General features: G+C 35.4%; 1 protein-coding gene across 1 annotated transcript; it reads left to right on the plus strand.

Annotated features, from left to right (window-relative positions):
• Nucleotides 1–2,599: 2,599 nt before the first annotated feature.
• bdl (borderless) lies at nucleotides 2,600–17,050 on the plus strand. The gene is made up of 8 exons (XM_017630259.1): nucleotides 2,600–2,647; nucleotides 4,862–5,084; nucleotides 5,479–5,763; nucleotides 6,612–6,760; nucleotides 8,751–9,011; nucleotides 13,872–14,100; nucleotides 15,875–16,081; nucleotides 16,161–17,050. The coding sequence occupies exons 1-8, from the start codon at nucleotides 2,600–2,602 to the stop codon at nucleotides 16,664–16,666; spliced, it is 1,908 nt and encodes a 635-aa protein (XP_017485748.1). The 3' UTR covers nucleotides 16,667–17,050.
• Nucleotides 17,051–17,856: the final 806 nt, after the last annotated feature.

Raw genomic sequence — 17,856 nt, forward strand, 5'->3', positions numbered from 1 at the left:
TTCACTATAAAAGTATTTTGCCCATCTCCTTTATATCGCACGAAAAAAATTCCATTTTCATGGTCTGCTGGCTTTTTCAATGCCTCTACGCCGCAGAGGCACCCAACATCGAATACCGCGAATTGCTAAAAGCAAAGCTCCATAATTGAAACGCGTGCCAACAGTTTAATGCTTCACTGCCGCTGCTGCTGCTGCTGCTGCTGCTACTAGTGCTACTGCTATTTTGTCAGGCCAACTCCCATAAGTGTATGAATTTCAGCATTTTTTTTCTCGCATAAAAAACTGGAATTGAATTGAAATGCGTGCAGAACGCCCTTTTGATTTGCACATTTTGCATTGATGTATCATTCCTTTGATAAGAATTGTAGATATGGCAAGAAAAAAACGCAAATAAAAAAGATTAAAAATTTGCGCACCGTTGCAGATTCGCATGCCAACTCAGATTCAGTCAGATTCACATTCAATGTCAGGCCAATGTTTTGTCTGCAGTAGTCATCGCATCGCACTGCTGATAATGAAAGCAGACCTGCGGGCTAATTCAAAAGCAGACAATCACTCATATACATATGTGTATGTATGTATGTATGTATGTATGCACGCGCAATCATTTATGAATTTGTAAATTGTATTTGCTGCAACTGCATTCATTGAGTATTAGGGAAATGACAACAACAACAACAACAATATGAAACGATATGCTCTTGCATTTACTGTACCTACATATTTGGGTGCTTTGTTCGAACACTGCTTCAATGTTACTCCCCCCACAACCCGGAACCACACACAGCGGGCGGTCAATTGAATTAGTGAAATAAACAGGCGGAATAAACAAAGCCAATGACAAATGGTAATAGGAAGATACATAGATACAAACAAATGTATGTGCGCATGTATATATGTAAATGGAAGGGCTTGGCAGACAACATGTTCCGCAACAAAATGCCGCAATACTCAATGAAATGTAATTTGCTCACTGCTTTGATCTCTGCATTTGTGGAAAAGATACATACTACATATGTATGTACAAGTATCTACAAGTACATATGCAAAATGCATTAAAAATAATAAGCAATAGGCTATTGCATTGTCAAATTCATCTGCATGTGGGATTAATTGTTGACAGCCCAAATGGTATACATAGATACATATATGGATGTACATTAGGGTGTTCCAAAATATGTAAGTAAAGTCAGAATTTTTATGATCTAGCCCCCCATAATTGTTACGTATAAAAAATATATCCCTGTTTTTTTTAATCAAAAAATATTTAGAAATGCAATGGGGGGAGGGAGAGGGAGCCATAAATATCGTTAGAATGAGAAAATGGTAAAATAAGCAATTGGGTATTATTATAGACAGTCTCTTACAGAGAAAAGGAGTTTTTCGATCGAAAAATATTGATTTTCAAGAATTCTGTACCATTTCTACGAAATATTGAATTTTTCGAATATCGAATAAACCGATTTTTTTCTTATCGAACAAACCCGTTTTTTCGTTTTATTAAAATTTTAAGTTCTCAATAAAAGTTCTGAGTTCTTCTAAGTTTTCAAGAATTTTTCCATATCAGGGGATACCCCTAAACAGTTTTAAAATTATATGCTAGGCTATTTGATTATGGATCATTTTTGATTTCAGTAAAAAAAAAACGTTGCACTTATTTTGCAAAGAAAAGCTATATTTATTGTTAAAAGTTTTATTGTAATTTTTGGTTATGACTTGAATATTCAATTGATGAAAACTATGTAAAAAAAATCGGTTTTTTTTTTAATTTAAAAATCGCGAATAACTCTGAAACCGGTTTTCGAAAAAGCGGCGAATAATCGAATGCCCTAATATGTATATATATCGTCGTTTAAAGTACACAACTGGAATTTGTCCAAAAAAGATATTTGCTTCCGATAGCTGCTGGAATCACGCCCCTATCCATTCATACTAAAGATCGATAAGAAGAAAAATTAGTTAATGATAAAAGAGAAATAAGACAAGTTTTACTCTCTCCTATAAAATTTGGGCAACCTCACATACGAGGTTTAGCATTTTCTTGATATGCGGTTTTGTACTTTAAACGACGAGATTAATATGCGTAAACATCTATTGATTAGCAATCTGAAATTGTACATTGTACATATTTGTATTTCTACTACATGGTATCATACTTTGTATGCAGTTCATATTTTATGAGCCAACATGCATGCTCTTAATCACACTATTTGTGTGCTAGAAATTGCATGCAAATAAATTCATACGCCGCAATTAGGAAGGCATTAAAAATGGTATTTGTTGAAATTTTTGATACTTATATTTCGCAAATGGTATTCAACTGCTCTATTGAAAATATAAATGTTGAGAGTATTGCTGTCAGCTTCATGACCTTATTAGAAAAAAAAAAAAAACAAACATATGGTACAAGTACTTTCTTCATAAATTAAGCATAAGCAAAGAAGTTTGTATCGTTGTTTGAAAATAAATGGATATGTTAGAAAAAAATAAAATTTACCAAAATCGATCAAAAAAATTTACCAAATCAGGTAAAAATTAAGCAACGTATTTAACGGGTCTTAATAAAACGAAAAATTCTTGGTTTGTTAGTTACACCAACATGACTCCCGTCATGACTATGACTGACTCAACTGTGTTTCGTCGGAAGGCGAGTCAACGCGTACACAGTTGACTCGCGAGTCAGACGCATCGTCTATGTTGCCTATTTATTAGACTGCCAACTTTGGGCACGAAAACTTAGTGACACGAAGATGTTTTAATCATTTTTTATTTACAAATTGTAATTTAAGAGTTGGTGTATAATAGCACAAAATAAAATTAATAAAATGAAAGTACTGATGAATAATTTATTTCCAAAGTAAATTTTTTTTTTGCTGTTATTACGATGAGAATTATTCCTAGCAACATTTAACCATATAAAATTGACACTATGGTGTAAGCTGCAAATTCTTACTAGTTTTGTGTTCAATAACTATTTCTGACAATTTTTTCTTCCTCTCAATTTTACTCACAATTTTGTGTCTACGCTCTCGCTGCTGGTACTTACTGGAAATGTTGTTGTACAAAACTTATATTTCCAGTTGAAAAAGTTGTAGGATGAATTCCATTTGGTCCTCAACGTGGAACATACGAAAAAAAAATTATTCCAAATAGAGATGAAAAAAACAAGTGAATTTCTACATAACACGTCATGTCGCGCTCTTTCACGCGTGAACATGAGCGAATTTTTGAGAAAATCACATAACTATCGTGATTGTGCGTAACTGAAATTTTTTCTGGCGTGAGTTAGATTTTCGTGTCAATCGCATGAATCAAGTGAATGAAGTGAAAATCCGTCCAGCCGTTTCCGTGTGAAGCTCAGTTAGTCTAGACTTAACTTAATGTAACATGCCATAAGAAATCATCAATGATTACTCAACACGTCAACTTAAGCCAAAAGCGGAAATATTTTTTTTTTGTATTTTCTTTGTTAGCTGTTTGAGAGTTTATCGCCTAAAATTTTACATCAAAAAAATGCATGCAAAAAAGTACATTTGCGTTCATTTATTTTTGAGAAATAGAACCGCTCTCAATTTCAGTAAGGTCGTAACTTAAGAATCTAAACTCTGAAGTTGCTTACGGTAAGTATAGAAACAGGTTGACCAAAATATTAAGTTAACTTAAGTTACTGAATATACAGTGGTCGAAAAAATTATAGCCGCCATTTGACAAATTTTAACATATTATTATTTTTTGTTATTTAATTTTGGTTATATTTTTATAAAAATATACAGGTTGTTCGCACTTGCTTGGTTATCAAGTTATTTGGTTAAAAATTACTATTCTGTAGTGTATTTTATTGTTATAAACTGAATAAAAATATAATAACTTAACCAGATAACCAGGCAAGTGTGAACCACCTCATAGTACCTTCTTTAACAACACCCGTGTAAATCCAACTTTCGAACCTTGTACAATATTTAAAAAAAAATCAGCAAGCTTTCGTAAAATTGTGGACCTTTTCCCCTAGAAAAATTCTTAGTACGCAGCTTGAATTTTAGTAGAATAAACAACAAGTTTCAAATGGCTAAAATTACCGTTGATTTTTAAGAATTTTTTATAATAATATTAAACGAAAATCACTTTGATGTCTTTTCAAGTTTAGATTTAGTAATATTTACCAATTTTTGGTTGATTTTTTTCGGTGTTGGGAAGCTGCGAAAAGGGTTCCTAATGAGAAATTATATTTAACCAGATAACCAGGCAAGCGTGAAAAACCACAGTGAAATTCAAAAACAAAATTTTTTGCGACTTTATTTTTGGTAAATTCTTTGCAGGGCCCAATAATCAGCGTTTGTGCTCGTGAGTTAAGCGAACGTTCCAAAAGTTGGTTTTCAATTGCTTATTTTTATAAAAAAAAGTTTCAAATGAAAATTCATTTCAGAATTTTTATGAAAAAATAATAATAATGGGCTGTATGCATAAAATCTAAGCAATTATTTTTTCTTCAAATTTCATAAATTTCACTTAAATTTATTTGAGTCAATCGAGTCTGACATTTTAAGAAACAGTATTGTGAATATTGGGGAGTAACGTTGCCATTCCCAGTTTCGCTTAGATATTGTTCAAATAATTTTGATATTTAAAGAATCATGAACACACTAATTTTTTCAATTAAATTCAAATATTTACAGTCTTTGAACAAGTCAAGAACAAAAAACCTTTTGACTGCCTTTTAATTTCTTTTTCACTCCATATACGGAGCGCTCTGATATTTAAACTGTCCCCTTTTCTCTATTTTAAAATATTTTATTGCAAAATGTACAATACAAACTTTATGAAACCATTTAAAATCTTTACATAATCCCCCACTTTCTTTCAGAATAAAAAAATCTTCACCTGGTACGAGGGTGAGTCCATCACCAGTGAACTTTTCAATGGACGCTTAAGCCTTGTCACCAATCATCCGGAATATGGAAAAGCATCTGTTAATCTCACTGCCATACGTGAATCGGATCAGGGTTGGTATCACTGCCAAATCATCTTCCCCAATCGTACGCCAAGTGTACGCAACAATGGTACGCTCTTCCATTTAGCCGTGCAAGGTGAGTAACTATGACAAGCGAAAAAATAACAAAACAAGTGAGCGACCAAAAAGGTGCAGAATAAAAATAGATTTAAGTTGCGGTAATCTCATCAGAAAATACTAAAAAAAAAAAAATTATATACGTGCAAGAGTATCCAAGCGCAGAAATTGGCTAACAATAAATAGGGAGTCCTGCAAAAAAAAACTAAATGCATTGAGCTCTGCGTGCTTAGTTGCAAAAATATGTTGTTGCAAGTACGAGTATTTATAGCTAAAATACGAAAGCATGCTGTGCCAACAACAAATAGGGCTTCACATACACATCTATATTTAGCCGTTCTTTTGTTCGTTTAAATTTTTTTTTTTGCTTCTCACCTTTAAACTTTTTCCTCATTTTCTCTTCGCATAAACAGGTGGCTCGCTCATAAAAATACCGCCAGTGAATCAAACGATTATGGAGGGTCAAACAGCTTTCTTCCATTGTGTAATGAAATACCCAGAAACATCGACAATTGGCTGGTTCAAAGATGGCACGCCACTAGAGGAAGTACAGGATTTAATACGTCGTTGTCATACGGGCCCCGATGGCAGCCTCAGCATCGATCCGACTATGATGAGCGATTTAGGTGAATACGAGTGCCGTGTCAACAATACAGAGGGCGAGTTTCAATTTGCCAAAGCATTCCTCAACATACAATGTAAGTGAATGTGGCCGTATGCTTGGGTTTGTATGTATGTATGTATGTATGTACGTATATGCGTGGGTAAATAAGTTCCCATGCCCATATGTATGTAAGTATGAATGTGCTTGCGATGCGACTGCATATTAGTACAGCAAAGTAGCAGCAAATTTTCATGGTAGCAGGTAAGCGTGTGTTAGTACGTATACATATGTACATTAGGGTGTTACAAAAACAATAAAGTCGGAATTTTAATGCTCACACCCGCTAGGATTGTTCTATATCGAAAAAATGTACCCATATATTTATTGTTTTGGAATCAAAAAAATAATAATTACAGATCGATTAAAGTGCTCAAAAATTTTCATGTATTTTATATGGAGGTAGAAAGTAAACTTCTTAACAATATTTTTCGATGAAATCTCTGGTTTTTGTTCAGCAAACTTTCAGTGATAATATTCAATTATTTATTTAACCATGTTTTAATACTTAAGATTTTTCATTGGTCCGTTATTGCATTTTTTGGGGATTTTTGGCGTACGTATAAATATAGTTAATATGAAAAAATGGTTAAATAAACAATTCGTACTATTATTGAGAATCTCCTGAATAGAAACAGAGAGAGAAAAATATTGATTTAAATTTTTGAACATTTTGGACCACCCTAATGTATATATGTATGTATACTACATACGTATACGCAGCTATAAACAGCTTACATGTCCATATCATTGTATGCATTATAATACCACCGTTTTTGTTTGTGTGCGAAAGTTTGCGTGCATGTGTGTGCATTTTTTTTTTGTACTATCTGTCGCATAGCGTTTTTGCTGTCATTGTCATTGCTTACGTTGCATTGCTTTCAGATAAGGCCAAAGTGATTTATGCACCACCCGAGGTTTACCTGCCATTTGGTCAGCCAGCGGTACTTGATTGTCATTTTCGCGCCAATCCGCCATTGAAAAATCTGCGCTGGGAAAAAGATGGATTACTCTTCGATTCATATAATGTACCGGTATGTATTTTTGATCGTTTAAGAGTTTAAAAAATCGATATCTACATAACTTCTGTTTCAAGAATATAGCACCTTGCAACAAAAATAAAGAAAATTTAAAAACACACGAAACACTCAGCTCACGAAACTGGGGTCAAAATACAGTAAAACTGCCTTTTTAGTTTTATTCTCTGACGCCAGTATATTTTTTTTAAGACTTTGAAAGATATGATTAACTAAATATTTTGTTTTAATAATTTAGTGCAATGTGGAATAACAAGATGAGTATCAGGAAAGAGAAAATTCTGTTGAATTGAAAGAATTTTTTTTTTATCTTTGGTTCACGTGGACAGACGTATTGAAAACGCGGATTTATTTAATTTAAATTTTTTTTTTTGAGCTAATAATGTAAGGAGGACGGAAACCAATGTTAAAATATAATGTTTTCGAAAATAAATAAGCAAATTTTTCGTCCTTATGTACCAAAAAATTTAACTTTTTCTAATTCAACAGAATTTTCTCTTTAATTTTTAGGCCATCTACATTGCAATGAAATTTTAAAACATTTTTATTTATTAATCATGTACTACACTTGAACTTTCAAAATCCTTTTCAAAAATTCCGGCGTCAGAGAGAAGTACTAAAAAGGCAGTTTTACTATTTTTGGTCCCTAGTATCGCGTATATATTGATATCTGTATGTGGATATTATTGACTACCACACGATGTAAATAATAGTTATCTTCGTTTACATACTTACATATCGCACGCTATCTTCAAAAGGAAAACAACTAAAAAAAAATCGGGTCGATTTTTATGCAAAAATTAATTCAAATTAATGCAGATATTTTTTTCTTCATGATCATATTCTCCAACTAGACAACTACACGAGGGGCGTAGTCCGCAAGACGTACGGAACCATTACTTTAAATTCTTTAGTCATATTAAAACCATTATTCTCAGATTTTATTTTGTAGACCATAGAGGGTTCAAAACGAGCATGAGACCGCTAATATGATCAAAACATTTTGTGTCAATAAAATCGATAAAAAATTACCAAAAAAGTCCAAAATAATGAATATTATTTACCGAAAAATAAATGTGATTATAAAAAGATTAAAAATATTCTCGAAAAAAAAGATCTCCTAAATGACATTTTTATAGATACCAGAAAAAAATAAAAACATTAGGGTGGCTCTTAAGATGTACTTTTAACGGAATTTAGTCTCAATAGAATAATAAAATAAAAAAATCAAAAAAAAAAAAAAATCAAAAATATGAGCTATTGAAGCTCACACACACCACAGCTTAACCGCTAAAACTAGGTTGTTCGATTAATCGCTTTTTTTCAAGCCCGGTTTTCGAGTTATTCGAAAAATTTCAATTTGAAAAAAAACTGGTTCCTTATTTTGAAATTAAAAAAAAAACTACTAAAAACTAGTTTGATTTTACACAATTTGCACTCAGTGAAAATTTTTATATTGGTATGAAGTAATGACCGATATTTAACAGCAAAGATAGTTTAGTCTTCTTTTAATTTTTTTTTATTAATTTATTGCACTTTTACTGACCCCTTCTTCCGAGGTGAAGTAAAAGCGAAATCTCTTCAGTTGTGTCACAACATAGGTAAGCAAAACACGAATTGCATAAGAAGCTCGGTCAAACACGTAGAAAATGTTTAAGCGTCAAACTTTCATTTATTGGAATCAAATATGATATGTTGTTCAACCACAAATAACCTAAGATATATTTTTAAAACTATTTAGGAGTTTCCCTTAAACTGGAGAAAGCCTCGAAAACTTCAAAAATCGCAAAACTTTTATTTAGAGGTCAAGATTTTTATGATATGAAGAAACCGGTTTGTTCTTTAAAAAAAATCCAATTTATTCGATATTCGAAAAAAAAACGGCGGAACACAATTTCGAAAAACCGAGTCAATCACCTTGATTTATTTTCATTTCATACATATTCACGACTCATCTTATTTTCACTTTTTTATTATATTTATACAGGGCGTTTTCTACAAAAGCAACGGCAGTCTGTATTTCTCCAAAGTGGACGAGAGTACGGCGGGCAGTTATACATGCACACCCTACAATGACCTGGGAACGGATGGACCATCGCCCATAATTAGTGTAATTGTGTTGCGACCGCCAATATTCAGTATAACACCGAAACCTATTTACATACAAAAGTTGGGCGAAACAGCCGAATTGCCATGCGAAGCCATTGACCGAGACGGAAACAATCGGCCGACAATTGTCTGGAGCCGAGTAAGTACAGTTGCTACTACGAAATAGATTTGTATGCACATTGGGGTGGCCTTTGAAAAATATCAACTCCATGAGGCATCCGTTTACTTTGTCATACGTGCAAAGTAAATATGTAAGACCACGAAAAAATTTTAGTGTTTTAAAAATATATTTATTTTTTTATTGCTAAATTCGACAAAATTTTGAATTTGACTGAGTGATTTTATGAATTTATATGAATAGGTATCCAGTATATGTAAGATTTATCAGATGGCAAGCCTTAAAAATTAGTTCAAGTTTTCGTGGAAGTGTTTATTTTGTATATAGAACAAAATGCAGGAACGTCCTATACATAACACACATATAATTTGATATTTTTAAGAGCCACCCTAATGTAGCTGCACATGTATGTACACATGTAAGTCTAACAACAACCCAGTCTGGCAGGGATTGAACAACAGCTAGCAGTGAGTAAAGTGCAGTGGGTGCGTATGGCAGCGGAAAATGTACCAAATTGCGTTGGTAGTTAGGTGCGTATGCGTTGATGCGGCATCAGTATGCCAACCAGCTGCTGGTCAGTAATTGCAAGTGCTGCAACCACAAGCGCAATGCTGCTCTCCGTGCAAATGCTCCAAGTACCTACATGTGTGTGAAAACATATGTATACATATGTAGTACAAACACGGTTGCCACTTTGGTAAAATTGTACAAAATATGGGCCTTTTTCTCCGTTTGGGCCTTTGGGCCTTTTTGGTTTGTTTTGGGCCTTTTTGAAGCAAAGTTTCATTTAAATAAGCTGCACTCACAGTTTCAAACATTATACAAAATTTAGGAAAATTTTAAAAGTTTTCATCAAAATTTAAACTTTCTGATCTGAATCTTTAGAACAATTTTGGGTATGTAATAATATTGGTAGCAAAATCGATTAGAAAATCGATAAAAATATTGATAAAAATATCGATAACAAAATCGGTAAATAATCGATATCAAAATCGATGACCAAATCGATAACAAAATCAATAAAAATATCGTTAACGAATTCGATAACAAATATCGATAACAAAACCAATAACAGTATAGACAAAAAATATCGATCACAAAATTGTAGAAAATGTCGATTACTTAATCGATACAAAGTCGATAAAAATATCGATAACTAAATCGATAAAAATATCGATTTTTATATCGATAAGCTTCAAACATACCGATAGCAAAATCTATAAAAATTTCGATAACAAAATCGATAAAAATATCTATAACAAAACGGATAAAAATATCGACTGTTATATCGATAAGTCCCGAGAGTCCCGAAAAACTCTAAAATCTCAAAATAGTTCCCAGATCGAGTCTCTATGTCTCTATCTATATCCTTTTCTTTATAATTACCTGTATTTTAATCTTTCTTCCTCTATCTTCATCTTTACTTTTATCGGTATTCTCATCCTCATTTTTTTCCTTATATTTATCTATCTTTTAACTTTTATGTTTGTCATTTTCTTCATCTACATATTCCCCTTCAGCTTTGCCGTTATATATATAAGTAAAGCGTTACCTTTATCTTAATTTTTGCCTTTATCTTTATGCATTTTTGTTTTTGATTTTATTTTTAACTTTGCCTTTATATTGTCTTTATCTATGTACGTACTCACCTTTACTTTCATTCTTGTTTTTTGTTAAATTATCACCATGTGCATACACTTAAGAAGCACTTGTTTCAGTCCCAACCATTTCCGTTGCACCATTTCCGTTGCACCATTTCCGTTGAATTTGCCAATTCGCTCCCAGCCAACCAACCAACCGCCGCTAAAGAAGTTTCACTTCAAAAAAATCAACACGTGGTCACTTGTTTGAGTCACTGTATATATGTATTTTTGTTGGACGGCAAAAAATGGTAAATTTTATTTTATTTTGGGCCTTTTTACTTATATATTGCGGTACAAAAAATTTTGATGAAGTGGCAACCTCGAGTACAAATATAAGAATGTACAAAGATAGGAGCGTATGGCATAGCTGCCAAACCATCGGTATATAGAGTGACGGAAATAAATTGGAAAGTGGCTTAAAGTGCGTAAAATGCAGCACAACGGTATTGACTAAAATTCATTGTTGACGACACCATGTTGCGCCGCATCGGGGGCATCGGTACGTGTACAAAGAGGAGTGCTCGATAGTGGCAGTTTTGAAACGTGATTGATTGGTTGGTTAAAATTTAATGATAACAGTGTTGTAGAATCTTACAGCATAGAGATCAATCGTTGAGCTGGCAATTCGCCAACAGGCATGAAAATGGTTTACATACAACGATTAATGGTGTGGTGTGGTGTGGTAAGTTAATCGGGTGAAAGGTGGCTTGTGGATGCAAGATTAAACGAATTTAGTAGAGAACCAAGAAGGAAGTCGTTTTCTTGATTTTAAAAGAATAAACAATGAAGTTACATTGGAGCAAAGGGTGTGACAGAGATCAATAAAGAAACAACCGAAATACACTCTGCCAAGCACAGCTAAAGACGGATTTGTGAGAAGATCTATGTAATATATCTTGGTCTTGCCAAAAATAACTTAAGTATGGGAAAACTTGCTATTAACAGCACAGGTGAACTGGTATCTTAAAAATTAAAAGTTCTCTTTAGGCTTGGAGTGCTTAGAGGTACTTAGGTTATAGTGGTTGCCCAGGCAAGGGACACACTTGGACAATTAAGAGAATGTCCTTTGTGATACCTAGAAACAATAAATGGAGACCATTAATTTTATCGGTGAAGCGGGGTTAGTTAAGAAGTGCGAGCCAAAATTTTTAGACCCTAGCCACGCGAACATTCTTGTAGAAAGTTTTTAGATGAATCCATCTCATCTTCCTCTTGGCAGCTGATATAAAAAGATCTATTGAGATTCCTAGTCTTACCGCGTGAATACTGATCGCACAAGCGCCTGTCAGAGCCCCCACCATATCTGGTAATAACATTTCAGTGGTGAGTTTTCTTGCCAAGTCATCAGGTACGCAGTTTACCGCTCTGTCACTCTGACCCAGCACCCAAAGTATGCTTATTAAGAAGTATTCCGACGTGGTAGATAGAGAGGTCCCTTAGAGATTACGAGCGCACCGGTATACCATTCAGGTTCGCTGCGCTTAGCAGTGTATTCACCGCTTCCTTGACAGCAGTTTTTTCTGCCTGCAAGACACTGCGGAAGTCCAGAAGTAAGTATACTTACTTACTACTTGGTTTACTTACTAGCTCCTGCAAAGATAATGATGGTGATCTGGCAATAGATGTCCAGAGTATACTTGGCGACACAGATGGCGCATTTTATGAAGGAGTACTCGGAACTAAGCTCAAGTCCGTCTACTCGACTAATACAAGGTGAGAACAGCAATAAGGCGGCTTAAGAACAACAAGGCCCCCCAGAGCCTGGAATCTCAGTGTATTGGGAAGAACCTTTGTGCGCCGTTCGGCACCAAACGATGTTTTAGACAAGGCGATTCACTCGCCTGCGACTTTTTCTATCTGATGCTGTCAATATGAATCGCAGCAGGACTACTTTTAGCAAAGGAACTATGCTTCTGGCGTATGCAGATGCTATCAACAATCGGCTGCCGGAAACTAAGGAACGTAACTGCAGCATTTTCCAGTTAAGTAAGAGTAGCTAAAAAGATTGGGCTATCTGTGAGTGGGGACAAGACAAAGAACCTCCTGCAACATAAAAGACTACACGCGTTTTGGGACCCTCGTCATTATTGGCAGCTATAACTTTGAAGTAGCGAAGGAGTTTGTCTACCTATGATCTAGCTGAGCCGTTATATTGTCGGCCCCGGCAGCCTTGTTCTTCTTAAACCACTTTATTGGGAGATGGAATTCCACTGCTCATTTATGTCCAGGCGATGAGGCGTTACTTGATTAAGCAGGAAGGTCGATTACCAATTTTTTATTTTTTTTTTTTTCAAATTGAAACTTTATTTAAATAAATATAATTATCGTATCTAAACCAGATCAGTATGGACCACCTCCGAGCCACTACCTTTCCCATGCAAAAATAATTATCGAAATCGGTTGACGTGGTCCAAAGTTATGCGGTAACATACATAAAAATAAAAAATAAAAAATATTCCGACGATCTGATAACCTCCTCCTTTTTTGGAAGTCCGTTAATAAATAGGAGTGTATTTTGTTCCGACGTAGAACAATCCTAAGGGGTGAGAGCATTTAAATTCCAACTTTACTCCTTTTGGGCCACCCTAATGTACATACATACATAGATATGTGAAAATGGCGTGATTGACGGAAAATCTAACTCACGCACGCTCACGCCAGCGCAAATTTCAGTCACTCACGATCGCGGAAGTTAAGTGAATTTTCTCGTTAGTTTATTTCTAATTTTCATATATTCTGTAATACTAGTGACAAATATTTAGTATATGTTATATACAACCTTTTGCTAAATAAACCCATTGACTACTTCGCTCTTTGAACTGTTTGATACACGCACACACAACGCCACTCCAACTGGCATACAAAAGGTCATTATACGAAAATGTGTTCTTTGAAAACATCTAAACGCCAAGCACGAGCTCCACGAGCTCCACGAGCCTTTGAATGCGAATCACAGCTGGCGCCAAAATCATTAACTATTATAAACTTATTTGCTACATAGTCACAAAAACACAAATACACAATCGACACTTTTGTGTTATTTCCATTCTCTATGCACCTTTGCCGCTACTCACTGCTTCACTTTAGTACAAACTAGTTCGCACAATACACTTCAATGCATACGAATTAGTTTTACCTTTGTTTAGATTAAACTAATACTATCAACAAAATGTCTCTGTACGTTTCTTTTTTGACTTTTCCCTCACTCACTCTCTCACCCCGCCCCACTCACTCATAGAAGGATGGCAGCCTACTACCCGTCGAACGGCACACCGTCAATGCTGGCAATTTAATCATAACGAATTTGATCGAAACAGATCGGGGTATGTACGAATGTTCGGCCACTAATGAAGCAGCGACCATAACTGCCGAAACGGAATTGATGATCGAGAATATTGCACCGCGCCCACCCTACAATTTAACGGCGAATAGCACGGAAACAGCGATAACGGTACGCTGGCAACCAGGTGAGTACAAACGCATGCACACTTCCTCTTTTTAAATCGGTGCATTCACCTTGTTTAAGTAAACTCTACTATGTTGATGAGTACATTGCTCAATGCTGTTTATAGGTAAATTTATGTGGTGTTGATGCTGCTTCTGCTACTGGCGTCGGTTGAATGAATTTCCAGTCAACGGAATTTTTCTGGTTGATTGCCCCCAAGAGTTTTGTTGTTGATGACTTACGTATGTATGTAGACGGTTTTGTGATGTTTTGTATTGAGATTTAGTGAAAAGCATATTTATTTTCATTTTGCTGATTTAGTTGATGCTTAGAGTGTTGATGTCTACTAGCATTTAAACAATTGTTTATCGTGGCCCCAGTGGATTATTTATAAGTTATTTGGTAGTTCAATACCATTATTAAACAGCTAGTGCTGTAGTAACATAACACAAATTTGTAAAGGCACATGCATTGCATAGAGTCTTTATTAGATCTGAGAATCGCTTAACGGGCTAGGGGCTCAGTTGTCTACAGAAAAAGAAGACGCCGACTGGACTATGGAGCCTTAATTTGCACACCTTGCTTTTCTCAGTGAGTTAGGTTCATCGGAAAAAAATGTAGAAAAGCTATTAGTCGCAGTACTCTGCCTGTAATGCGGTATTTTCCTCCTTCTGCCAACCTGTGTATACTCCCCAAAGGAAAAATTTAAACCACACTTTTGAACAAATGAAATTGCCTCCTTTTGGAAGGAAAGCAGTAAGCCTAAAGGGGAAGCCTTTAAAATGTGAAAGATGCCACCATGAATGCCCATAGGGACTACTGAATTTGTTTTTGCATATCATGGAGGAGCATTCGGCAGGCCATCGCTTGAGAAAAGTGCATTGGCATTTCCATTGGGCGTCAGTTGGCACAGAAGAGAAACAGCTGGCGTGTTTTGTTGGACTTGGCCGAAAACACTTAGACGGTTACAGCGCCAATCAGAAGACTGTTGGAGACTCCTACGAGTTCGACGTTCATGTGCAACGCTGCAGTATTTCAGTGAACGGATTTCAGGGCTATGCCGATTATTGTCTGTGCTGCTAACTATTCCTCTCCCGTATTGGAGCCGAATACTAATAATTACTGTACTTCGCCCGCCTCTACAGTTCTTACTGATCTCGGGTTCTTCAATATTCCTACCATGTTCAGGTTGTTTACCGCTTCTTCTTTCTGCAGAGGGCTCGGGTACGTCTCATTGCCTTTTGGGAATTGCATATAGTCTGTTGCGTCGATCTATGGGGCATTGTTATTGGCAAGTTCGTCGGTTAAGCTCATCACTCACCGGCCTCGTGCGAGTTTGGTGCTACCATGTTTGAATGCACCTATTGTGCTACCTACTTTTCTGCTTGCAATGAGCTAGGATTCATTGCTCCACTCGCTGGGCTTTTCAATGTGTCCAGCATATCCGCTTTCTATGTAGTCCTTTTGTTTACTTCGTTTGGTTCAGGTTTACATTAAGATTTGGTCCGATTCCATGAAGTCGAATGCCTTTTTAAGGGTAGTCAGAATGCAGATATTTTCATAGTTATCTTCACATCCTCGTTCTCTATTATTTGCTTTTGTTGTTATTTTCTTATTCGTCTAATTTGGCTGACAATATCCTCTAAAAGAAGAGAGGATCTAAAAAATTTAAGGCGTCATTTGTCACGGCAAGGTATCGCTTATCCTTAAGAAGGCCAGCGAGAAAATGTTAATGAATTTTAAATTATTTTTTACTAATAGATATGTTTTAATATTTTTTTTTCAATATTAACCAGGATACCTGCGTCCCAATCTAGAATACACCGTGTGGTACCGTTTCACCGAATCGCCCGAATGGCGTACATTACGTATTCTTCAGAAGAACGTTATGGAAGCAACAATACAAAATTTGCAGCCAGGGCGTGAATATGAATTAATGGTGCTCAGTCAGGACAAATACGGTGATGGTATGTTCAGCAAAACGCTACGATTTTCAACGCAACGTAAGTTTTGGAAAATCTATTTAGCAAAGATGTTAATAAAACAATTGATAACTCTCTGCTTCATATTCAATCACCGCAGAATCGAGCATAGAATCGAACGAAGCCAACATCCTGCATCAGTCCAATCCATTGGCAAGCAGCATTAGCCCGCCATGGAATTTGTCTGCCACCAATAACGTACAAGGCTGGCTTCTACATTGGCAGCAGCCAAAACGCGGTTCCGAATCTGTACGTCTATACACCGTACGCTGGTGGAAGGAACCGGAACATTTTCTCATCGGCACCATCGAAACATTCGACAATTTCTATCAGCTACGTCATCTCAAAGAGGATGCCATTTTCAAAATACAAGTGATAGCCACATCAATCAATGGCGAGCAGGTGGCCAGCGATGTGCTGACCATCGAAGTGCCATCGCATCGCAAGACGCGCGCTTTGCTCATTGGCAGCACGGTTGGTGTTGCCTTCCTGTTGTGCGCGCTGGTCGCTTTCTTGTATGTGAAGCGTAGCTGCTTGCGGCATCTGTTGGTCAGTGGCGGTAACGACGACGATACCAAGGATAGCGAGAAAATTAATAATACCTGAGTATATGAGATCACTTGGCAATTCCATAAGCAGACAGTGAGTGAAAGTCATTAAAGAAGATGAAGAAGCAGAAGCAGAAGCCCAAGCCACAGCCACAGGACGCATTTCCCCCGACATAAACAAAGGCATTCCATTGAGATGAATCGAGCCGAAATTGAGTTTCAAAGAACGGATATGTATTAATTAAGTTATATCGGAATATCTAACTGAAATAAAAATTTATATTTATGTAGGTGCGAGATTAGAGAATAACATCTAATTATGAGCTTGTTTGTAAGTTATTAATACTAAAATTAAAGCAATCGTATATTCTAACTGTAAATTTAGATTTTAAACTAATGGTGGTAAAATTTGGTTTAAATAAAATATGCGTTCCAAAAGAATTTTCAGAGTGGTCAATAAATCTAGGTGCTTTGAAGTGAAACTTCTTTAGCGGCGGTTGTTTGGTTGGTAGTAAATGCAACGGAAACTACACACGGAAATGGTTGGAATGGAAACAATTGCTTCTTAAATGTATGTAAATGGTATTAATTTAGCAAAAACGTGCTACTGAAATGTTTAATATAAAAAAAATACCAAAGACAATAGTACTAGTTATTAAGAGTCAGCTACAAACTAGTCCCATTTCCTGCAGGGTACCGTTGTTAAAAACTGAAGACAGTTCAATCTTCTACTTCGACCCTATCCGACGTCTCCAATTTATATTCAATTTGCCTTTGGGTAATATGTATATGTACATAATTAAAAATGATCTCAAAAAACCGATCCCAGAACAGCAATGGAAGATTGTGGATTCTTAAAATAAAGTCAAATTACGGATTATTACAACCAATTCATGTTTCATCAGATGCAAAGGAAGTGGATTTTATTTTGAATTAAAACGTGATAATGGATGTGACATATCGGACGTGACAGATTTTTCGTCCATATAATATTTTTACTAATAAAACATATATATTCAAATTTTTTTTTTTTAATTTTTTCAGTACTTCTCTACACCGTTTACCGTTTTTATGACCATTTTTCGTCAAGTCGTTTGAATCTATTTACTTGCATTTTTTGGTTTCACTTTATAATAGCTCCGATCCAATACTTTTCGTGAAAAATCCTGTAAAAATGTCAAACAACAAAATTACTCTCTGAAGTGAAAGTAAATAGTGAGTAACAACAAAAAGTACGGGAACGAAAAA

This window comes from Rhagoletis zephyria, unplaced genomic scaffold (genome assembly GCF_001687245.7).
Source record: "Rhagoletis zephyria isolate East Lansing unplaced genomic scaffold, Rhagoletis_zephyria_1.1 Rzeph_scaffold_07540, whole genome shotgun sequence".
In the NCBI taxonomy this organism is placed as follows: Eukaryota; Metazoa; Arthropoda; class Insecta; order Diptera; family Tephritidae; genus Rhagoletis; species Rhagoletis zephyria.